Source organism: Polyodon spathula, chromosome 23, assembly GCF_017654505.1.
Source record: "Polyodon spathula isolate WHYD16114869_AA chromosome 23, ASM1765450v1, whole genome shotgun sequence".
NCBI classification, from domain to species: Eukaryota; Metazoa; Chordata; class Actinopteri; order Acipenseriformes; family Polyodontidae; genus Polyodon; species Polyodon spathula.
In genome coordinates this window covers 26,960,838-26,971,384 of record NC_054556.1, presented here as the reverse complement: position 1 = coordinate 26,971,384, position 10,547 = coordinate 26,960,838, and the positions used below count along the sequence as shown (strand labels likewise).

Below are 10,547 nucleotides of genomic sequence, written 5' to 3'. Positions count from 1 at the left end.
ACCTCTATCCCTAAACACATCTACCCCTAACCCTAAACACCTCTATCCCTAACCCTAAACACCTCTACCCCTAACCCTAAACACCTCTATCCCTAACCCTAAACACCTCTACCCCTAACCCTAAACACCTCTACCCCTAACCCTAAACACCTCTATCCCTAACCCAAAACAACCCAAACCCTAACCCAAAACAAGCCTATCCCTAACCCTAAACACATCTATCCCTAACCCAAAACAACCCTAACCCAAAACACCTTTATCCCTAACCCTAAACACATCTACCCCTAACTCTAAACACCTCTCTCCCTAACCCTAAACACCTCTATCCCTAACCCTAAACACCTCTACCCCTAACCCTAAACACCTCTAACCCTAATCCTAAACACCTCTAACCCTAACCCTAGACTGATCTTCTTAAAATGATCAAGACAAGAGACCTGCGTTTAGAAAGACAGTGTGTTTATTGAGTAAGCCGGCGTTGTATAAAATAACAATCTTCTTGTATCATTTTTTTTTTCTTCTTCAATAATTTAGATTCCACTTTCAGCAACACATCAAGAGTTGCTTGCTACACACTTATGGAACATTCTTAAATAGAAAAAAAAATCTTACATTACAAAGTATCTAAAAAAAAATACAATTAAACCAATTATAATAATTATTAACAACAACAACAACAACAACAACACAAATTAAAATGACAAAAGAAAATTTGCTGATAAAGAAATACAGCAGATGTTTTTCTTTCTTTCCGTTTGCACCAGGCAGACGGAAATCTTCTGAACAAAAACAAAAAAAAAAGATTTGGGCGGTATTGTCTGATGATTCATTTTTCACATTTGTGCTCTCTAACCTAAGAGAGAACCCAGTGCAGTTTACACACCCCTAATGTCTGTCCTGGCCGCTCAGTGCAGATCTGAGCAGTGAGTGTCATTAAGGAACACTGTTTTCAGTAGCTATTAAGGGAGGGGGTCTATGAAATTCAATAAAGCACACACTGGTATACAAGGCATCTTCATTTGTGTGGAAGGTGCCTACAATAATACATCATTCTCACGGCCCTGCAAAGGAGAGTCAGAGAGAGAGAGAGAGAGAGAGAGAGAGAGAGATGGGCTCAGTAGCGGCCTGAGGGATCCGCACACATCAGGATGTCATACTTCACATAGCCCACTCTGTTGACCTGGTGACGGGTGTTCATCTGCCAGTAGAAACTGTCCAAACAAAAGTAGTAGCTTCCTGGAATAAAAAAAAAACCCAGCATGGAGCAGTTAGAGATGATTCTGTTACAGTAGCCTGCAGCCAGACAACAGAGTCACAACTGCAGACAGACAACAGAGTCACACCTGCAGCCAGACAACAGAGTCACACCTGCAGCCAGACAGCAGAGTCACAACTGCGGCCAGACAACAGAGTCACACCTGCAGCCAGCCAGCAGAGTCACACCTGCAGGCAGACAACAGAGTCACACCTGCAGCCAGACAACAGAGTCACACCTGCAGCCAGACAGCTCAGTCACACCTGCAGCCAGACAGCTTAGTCACACCTGCAGGCAGACAACAGAGTCACACCTGCAGCCAGACAGCAGAGTCACACCTGCAGCCAGACAGCAGAGTCACACCTGCAGCCAGACAGCAGAGTCACACCTGCGGCCAGACAGCAGAGTCACACCTGCAGACAGACAGCAGAGTCACACCTGCAGCCAGACAGCAGAGTCACACCTGCAGACAGACAGCAGAGTCACACCTGCAGACAAACAGCAGAGTCACACCTGCAGCCAGACAGCAGAGTCACACCTGCAGGCAGACAGCAGAGTCACACCTGCAGGCAGACAGCAGAGTCACACCTGCAGCCAGACAACAGAGTCACACCTGCAGCCAGACAGCACAGTCACACCTGCAGCCAGACAGCAGAGTCACACCTGCAGCCAGACAGCAGAGTCACACCTGCAGCCAGACAGCAGAGTCACACCTGCAGCCAGACAGCAGAGTCACACCTGCAGCCAGACAGCACAGTCACACCTGCAGCCAGACAGCAGAGTCACACCTGCGGCCAGACAGCAGAGTCACACCTGCGGACAGACAGCAGAGTCACACCTGCAGCCAGACAGCAGAGTCACACCTGCAGCCAGACAACAGAGTCACACCTGCAGCCAGACAGCAGAGTCACACCTGCGGCCAGACAACAGAGTCACACCTGCAGCCAGACAGCAGAGTCACACCTGCAGGCAGACAACAGAGTCACACCTGCAGACAGACAGCAGAGTCACGCCTGCAGCCAGACAACAGAGTCACACCTGCAGGCAGACAACAGAGGCACACCTGTAGGCAGACAGCAGAGTCACACCTGCGGACAGACATTACACCTATTAAAAGACAACGCAACATTTAGCTACTTGATGGGAGGCACTGTGCAAAAATTTAGTTCCTGTACTGGTACCTCAAAGCAGCCTTGGTATCTGAGTTAATACACCTTGTCAAAATCAGACTGATCAGATGCTCCTGTTTAGACCTGAAGGTGAATCCTTACCTTTGTAAAGAAAGACATCATGGGAGTCAACAGGCACGCCACCAAAGACCTCATCAGTGTTGCGCGGATATCCCTTATCAATGGTCTGAGCTTTCACGTCCATTCTAGAGAGATAAACAAACTCTGTTAGGAGAAGCAAGCAGTGTGGTATTGATATGTGTCCATGATCTTCACACTAGCGGTCAGCGCTGTATCACAGGTGCTGTTGTCTCACACATCCTCACATGTGCTGCACCCCACTGTTCTTGTGAATGAGCTCTGCGTCTCTCCAGCCTTGTGTGCTGTAGAGCACTGCGATATGAAGGATTTTCTCCCACCCCCCGATGCTTTGCCCTTGTGCTCGCTCGACTGTGTCGCTCAGCCCCTCAGGGTTGGTGTTTAGGGTTTGATGGGTGTGCCGCTCAGCCCCTCAGTGTTGGTGTTTAGGGTTTGATGGGTGTGCCGCTCAGCCCCTCAGTGTTGGTGTTTAGGGTTTGATGGGTGTGCCGCTCAGCCCCTCAGTGTTGGTGTTTAGGGTTTGATGGGTGTGCCGCTCAGCCCCTCAGTGTTGGCGTTTAGGGTTTGATGGGTGTGCTGCTCAGCCCCTCAGTGTTGGTGTTTAGGGTTTGATGGGTGTGCCGCTCAGCCCCTCAGTGTTGGCGTTTAGGGTTTGATGGGTGTGCCGCTCAGCCCCTCAGTGTTGGTGTTTAGGGTTTGATGGGTGTGCCGCTCAGCCCCTCAGTGTTGGTGTTTAGGGTTTGATGGGTGTGCCGCTCAGCCCCTCAGTGTTGGTGTTTAGGGTTTGATGGGTGTGCCGCTCAGCCCCTCAGTGTTGGTGTTTAGGGTTTGATGGGTGTGCCGCTCAGCCCCTCAGTGTTGGTGTTTAGGGTTTGATGGGTGTGCCGCTCAGCCCCTCAGTGTTGGTGTTTAGGGTTTGATGGGTGTGCCGCTCAGCCCCTCAGTGTTGGTGTTTAGGGTTTGATGGGTGTGCCGCTCAGCCCCTCAGTGTTGGTGTTTAGGGTTTGATGGGTGTGCCGCTCAGCCCCTCAGTGTTGGTGTTTAGGGTTTGATGGGTGTGCCGCTCAGCCCCTCAGTGTTGGTGTTTAGGGTTTGATGGGTGTGCCGCTCAGCCCCTCAGTGTTGGTGTTTAGGGTTTGATGGGTGTGCCGCTCAGCCCCTCAGTGTTGGTGTTTAGGGTTTGATGGGTGTGCCGCTCAGCCCCTCAGTGTTGGTGTTTAGGGTTTGATGGGTGGGCTCAGCCCCTCAGTGTTGGTGTTTGGGGTTTGATGGGTGTGTCGCTCAGCCCCTCAGTTGGTGTTTAGGGTTTGATGGGTGTGCCGCTCAGCCCCTCAGTGTTGGTGTTTAGGGTTTGATGGGTGTGCCGCTCAGCCCCTCAGTGTTGGTGTTTAGGGTTTGATGGGTGTGCCGCTCAGCCCCTCAGTGTTGGTGTTTAGGGTTTGATGGGTGTGTCGCTCAGCCCCTCAGGGTTGGTGTTTAGGGTTTGATGGGTGTGCCGCTCAGCCCCTCAGTGTTGGCGTTTAGGGTTTGATGGGTGTGCCGCTCAGCCCCTCAGTGTTGGCGTTTAGGGCTTGATGGGTGTGCAGTGTTGGTGTTTGGGGTTTGATGGGTGTGCCGCTCAGCCCCTCAGTGTTGGCGTTTAGGGCTTGATGGGTGGCTTTCAGAGCCACGGTCTCACCTCCAGTAGTACCCTCCACTGAAGAGCAGCACCTTGTTCTTCCCCTTCTGGATGGCTCCTACAATTTGATCCACATCACTGCCCAGACCAAGCCTGTCAAGACTGTGGGGGCCCAGCACATTCTGACCATTGTACACCCAGAAACGCTTGCCTGCGGACCCAGGACAACAAGAGCTATCATAACAACCTCAGACACATTAGTCGTGCATTCTCTATACAGTCAAACCTGCTTATAGTAACCACTCTGTGGTCTTTTAGAACCGTGATTAATAGTAGAAGAAATATATGCAAGAGATACAACAGAACGATCTCTAGATGGTCCTTCAATGCTGGTTTAATTGTAGTAATAATCATAAAGCAGCAGTGTCCTGAGTCTGAACAGCACAGCAGTGCATGTACTGTCAAGCTAACGCTTTATAAATTGAGACATTTTAAAGCAAGACGTTTATCAGCTCATGTGACACTGGACTCTTGTTTCGATAGAGTGTTCTGCCTACACTCCATGCTAATTCTGCATGAAGTACAGAGTGACATTCTTCCAGCTGACAAGAGAAGGCTCTCCTAAAGAGGCAGGACGCCTGTCCTCTTGTAGACGCTTGAGCTGCGAGGCGCTGGTGTTACCTGAGAAGAAGAAGACCCTTTTGGTGAGCAGGTCCTCAAAAGCGGTGTCAATGGTGGCAGGAAGAGCCGGCCATTTATCAGCAATGGGGAACGGGCCCTTGATCTCTCCTTTCTTCTGCGCAGAGACCCTCCAGTATTGTCTAGAGAGACAGAGAAACTGCGGTCAACAACTAATTGAAAAATTCCAAAAGTGTTTTTAAAAATGGTATGCTGTGTATAAAATGAAGCACATCAGGGTTTGGCTGCATACCCATCCTTGAAGAGGTGGAGCTCGCCCTGGATCTCCGAGATAGCGTCGAACTGGTTCACCTTGCAGGCGTCCTGGGAGGGGTCAATGGGGCGGGAGGTGGTGACGGGAGTGTCTGGGGTCGTGACGGGGGTCTTGGGGGTTTTACGGGATTCATTAGTAGGCTGGGGGGGAGTGGGGTCTGGTCCTGTTTTGGGACCTACAGTGGCAAAAATAAAAAAAGATTACAGAACATTATTAGATATTGAAACTGTATACTGGGATTATGACAAAAAAATACACTTAACCCTGAAATGTCAATTTGTGTATCACATGTGATACAATGCTTACCCACCCCTCTATGTTATTATTATAATCCAGCCTCGCAAGCTACAGTTGTTCATATGCAGTACTTTATGTGTTTCTGGACAGGAATAAAAGTGGAGATGATTACTTTATCAAAGTTTATGATCTGCATCAGAATATTATGGCGATATAGCTCCAGCACATCAGCTATGGCACTGATGCAGTTATGAAGTCAGGAGCTCACCGTAGAGGTACTGGATCCCAGCAATGTCATCCTGGTGCAGGTGGAAGTTCTCCTCATAGCTGTACATGGGGAACATCAGAGCATCACGGATGTTGGAGTGTTCCAGGCCTAGAGCGTGGCCGAATTCATGGGCCGCCACAAGGAAGAGACTGTAGCCTGGAAGAGGGAAGGCAGTGAGGGGCTGAGTCTGTCCTCGAGGCTCATTGAGTATTGAAATGTGGTGTAATGTAGTAATCACATAGTCACTGCTAACCGGTAACGTGTGTTCCCTACACTGTCGCTGAGGCTTAGCTAGTAACACAGATTATTGAGCAATGGTAAAACAATTGCAAAACTGTGCTACAAAATAATTACAGTTTAATATGCACATTGTTACCAAAACTATTTTGAGATTGAACCGCGGCAGATGTTTCTGTTGGCAGTGGTCAGGTGTACTCACCTCGGTCTGGGCAGAAGCCCCATTTCTGGTCCCTGTCGTAACTGCTGGTAGTCGCGCACCACAGCTTCCCGTCCCCACGGCCCTCGCTGGTGCAGGAATCGTATTTCTTCCCCAGGAACGTGAAAGGAAATTCGCAAGGTTCCCCCTCTGAGTTTCCACCAATCACTGCTGTGTCTGCGCAATAAAACAAATCAACAGTGTTTACACATTGTCATTAGTTAGTTATTTATTTATTCATTTTCACTAAAATCATTGATAATGCTGAGAACATACAGCCAGGCATGCAGCAGTCTAAGTGCTTTTCTTGTGTTTTGCAGAATATTATGTCTTTGTATTTGTATTGTAAAGCGCTTTGAGGTGCCATGGTCATGATGAGGCACAATTGAAATGTAAGTTGCTCTAGTTGACGTTGTTCAAAGCTCTAAGCCTATCTCATTATTGCTTCAGAAGGCACTGTGGAGAGACTCACCACGGTTGGGGCAGAAGCCGTACTTCTTGTCCTTGTCGAAGTTGCTGGTGGTGGCACACCAGCGATAGCCGTCTCTGCGCCCCTCGGTCGTGCACTTGTTGTAGGTCTCGCCCAGGAACACGAAGGGGAACACGCACTCCGCTCCATCACTGTTCCCATTAAAGGTGTAGAGCACTGTGGATAACAAGAGGTTCAGTGAAACACACTTCTAAAGACAGCTGACATCACTATGCTTTGTCCTCCACAGTACCAGAGCCTGGAAAGATGCTTTCAACAAAATGCATTTGTCTGGCCTAATGAAGAGCTGAGGACAGGAAGTCAGTGTGGCCCAGTGGTTAAAGCTTGGGAGTGATAGGGAGTGTCGCCTAGTAAACGGCATAGAGGGGAGTCTGTAAGCACACTCACGTTCACTGGGGCAGAAGCCGTATTTCTTGTCGGTGTCGAAGTTAGCCGTGGTAGAGCACCAGGGGAGGTTGTCAGTGCGACCCTCTGTGGTACAGCTGGAGTAGGACTTGCTCTCAAACAGGAAGGGGAAATGACACATGGCGCCCTCAGCGTTGCCGTATCGCGTCTTCACAGCTAGACCACAAGAAGAAAGATGGGCAGCGGTGAGAACCGGGTCTCGCAAGATTGTTTCACCAGCAGGTCACAGGCTAGACTGCTGACATAAATAACAGGCGCATTGGCAGGAGTTTACAACACACATTAGAAATCTCAGATCTCTCTTTGTGTGCAGCGTATCGACAGCCCTGTGTGTGTCCTGTGTCTTGGCACAGCCGCGGCATCGTGATTCTCACCTGGACCGGTGCCCAGAGTCCAGAACTCGTCATCGTCGAAGTGTGCATCTCCCTGGATGCCTTCGCCGGGGGGGTAGGCGTGTGCCAGCAGCCCGTCCTTCCCATCAAAGGGGTAGGGGTCTCCATGATCTGGAACACGAGGCAAACAGCACAGCGGGTTAGACAAATAACTGACCCTGGATTTGGTGCAGCGGTAGTGGATTTGTCCAGAACACTCACCTAGCTTTCCGAAGGACACCATGATGTCAGCCGTGCCGGAGTAGAGGCGTGTAAAGGTCAGCGGGGTCACCTCACTCCACACCTTGAAGGCCCGAGCGAAGGCGTCGTCAGTGACGTCTGGGTCCATATCCGGGGAGTAGTTCAGGATCCTGTAATAATAACACAATAGAGGTCATGTAATGTGTTTGTATAACTGCACACTGCCTACTGAAATCTAGCAGCTGCAGTAGGGAGTCCCACAAAATACAACATATTACTTCATACAAAATGAGGCATGAGTGTCTTCATAACCACCTCCAATGAATTCCAGGGATGTGAATATCACTAATGAATGTGTTTTAAATCCCTGCCTTTCAGGGGCTGTGGATGTAGAGCTGAGGTATTCCTCAAAGGGCCAGCGTGTGCTTGAGAAGGATTTGTTTGCCTGCTTGATGGTTTTGTTTAAACACTAGGTTCTAATCTCTTTAAATCCACACAGAAAGTCCTGAGGCTTGTTATTGGATTAATTCAAGCGTTTCTGCCTTGTTGCAATGTCATAGCCAGCTGGAAACTGATTGAGAGCCATGCTGACTGGAGCCACAGCTCAGACCAGGCACAGCACAATCCTATTAATGCTCTCAATCCTATGTATATACTCATTTGGGCCAGGCTTTGCAGTAAATTTATAATGTCGTTTATACATTTATATTTATAATGCGTCCAATGTAACCTGGCTTGAAATGTGTCAAAGTTTGTAGTGCTATCTTAGCTATCCAGGCCTAGGGAAAGTCCTTCTTCCTTGTGTATCAGTGTAAGCCAGTCCCCCTGTCTCCCCTCTCACCTGTATGTGATGTCGTTGTGGTCCCACTTGAGGTCTCCAGTGAAGGTCTGGTAGTTTTGGATGTCAGGGACTCCACAGCGCGGCTGCTTCATAGCGCTCAGTGTCTCTGTGTTCAGCTTCCCAGTCTCTGGCAGGCCCAGCTGCTTCTGCATCCTCAGCAGTGCCTTGGAGTTGGAGACCAGGTCAGAGCTGTTCTCCTTCAGGTTCAGGTATCCGAAGCGCTCCAGGTACTTCTGCAAGAAGAGAGCAAGAGGAGCAGTGAGAGATTCAGTAGGGACTGTGTTCAGTAGACAACTGACCTGCTGCCTTCCACCCAGCCCAGAACTCTAACCTCTGAGCTACTCAAAACCACTTCCTTCCACCCAGCCCAGAACTCTAACCACTGAGCTACTCAAAACCACTTCCTTCCACCCAGCCCAGAACTCTAACCACTGAGCTACTCAAAACCACTTCCTTCCACCCAGCCCAGAACTCTAACCACTGAGCTACTCAAAACCACTTCCTTCCACCCAGCCCAGAACTCTAACCACTGAGCTACTCAAAACCACTTCCTTCCACCCAGCGCAGAACTCTAACCACTGAGCTACTCAAAACCTCTTCCTTCCACCCAGTCCAGAACTCTAACCGCTGAGCTAATCAAAACCACTTCCTTCCACCCAGCCCAGAACTCTAACCACTGAGCTACTCAATACCATTGTCTTTCACCCTGCCCAGCCATGGGTGAAAGACAGCCCAGGGTGAAAAGAGCCCAGCCCAGGGTGAAAGAGCACTCAAAACCTCTGTCTTCCACCCAGCTCGGAACTGTAACCACTGAGCTCCTCAAACCCACTACCTTCCACCCTGCCCAGCCCAGCTCTCTACCCACTGAGCTCTTCAAACCCACTGGTGGCAAGTACTCATTCCAAAACCAAACCTCCAACCCTGTTTAAGTGTCTACTTACGTTGACCAACTCCTGGTCAGTCATGTTCTTGAGCGTCTCTCCAGGGAAGGTTACAAAGACAGACTTGAGTGGAGCGCAGTAAGTGCCCAGGACACAGAGGCCCAGGGTGACAGCGGTGAGAGTGTAGGCTCCCATCCCGGCTTCTCTTCAGTGAGTTGTGTTCAGCCTCTGAGGTGTGCTGTTTCTCTAGCAGGTCTCTCTGACTGTCTCCTCTCTGAGATCCAGCTCTTTATTTATAGTCTGTTTTGAGTCACCAGGGTCCCTCCCCATCCCACACCCTTCACATGTCTTAATACCAAACAAGCTTTTGTAATTCTTTTTTTTTTTTTTTGGGGGGGGGGGGGGGGGATGGGGGGATGTACATTTAAAAACAAAGTTTCCAAACACTTTTGGTTTATTACATGGTATTGCACTGCTTCCTGTGTTGTTAGTTTTGTTGATGCTGAATTAAGTGACTTGTTTTATTTTTTATTCCTGGCTTTATCTTGAGAAACCTTATTGCATAAATGTACAGTAACCCTGAATGAGTGATGTGGTCCCTTCGTCACACTAAAAGAAATCTATTTCTTAGTAAGAACAGACAGACAGACAGACAGACAGGCAGACAGATAGACAGACAGGCAGGCAGATAGATAGATAGATAGACAGATAGTTAGACAGGCAGACAGGCAGGCAGTCAGAGAGATAGATGGATAGATAGATAGATAGATAGATAGATAGATAGATAGATAGATAGATAGATAGATAGATAAGAAAATAAGAACATAAGAATGTGTACAAACAAGAGGAGCCCATACAACCTAATAGCTGATAGATCTCAAAACTTGTCAAGTTGTGTCTTAAAGGATCCGAGTGATTCTGCCTCAACAACATGACCAGGTAACCCGTTCCAAACCCTCTCCGGTAGCCCGTTCCATACCCTCTCCAGTAGCCCTTTCTACACCCTCTCAGGTAAACCATTCCACACCCCCTCAGGTAACCCGTTCCACACCCACTCTGGTAGCCCGTTCCATACCCCCTCAGGTAACCCGTTCCACACCCTCTCCACTCTGTTTGATAGATGGAGCTGAACACCAGTAATGCATCTGAACACCACTAGGTGGCTCCCTGTGTAACTTTACTCTGCTCACTAGTGTTGCACGCTCTGCATAAGAGAGCGTTTCTTTTGTTTTTGCTATGTTCTGGTCCATATATACGTATATGAAAGAAATCACAATGTTTAATTATAAAGTGTATTCAGTTGGCACTGTTGGTCCACAACCAT

At 49.0% G+C, this 10,547-nt stretch overlaps 1 protein-coding gene across 1 annotated transcript; it reads right to left on the bottom strand.

The window, feature by feature from the left end:
• Window positions 1-442: 442 nt before the first annotated feature.
• LOC121298131 (matrix metalloproteinase-9-like) lies at window positions 443-9,494 on the bottom strand. The gene is made up of 13 exons (XM_041224996.1): window positions 9,284-9,494; window positions 8,343-8,575; window positions 7,523-7,671; window positions 7,304-7,432; window positions 6,912-7,085; window positions 6,507-6,680; window positions 6,038-6,211; window positions 5,599-5,754; window positions 5,073-5,268; window positions 4,823-4,962; window positions 4,202-4,352; window positions 2,527-2,630; window positions 443-1,236 (listed from the first exon to the last, which is right to left on the bottom strand). Exons 1-13 carry the CDS (start codon window positions 9,416-9,418, stop codon window positions 1,115-1,117), a joined length of 2,037 nt encoding a protein of 678 aa, XP_041080930.1. The 5' UTR covers window positions 9,419-9,494; the 3' UTR covers window positions 443-1,114.
• Between the last annotated feature and the right edge of the window lie 1,053 nt (window positions 9,495-10,547).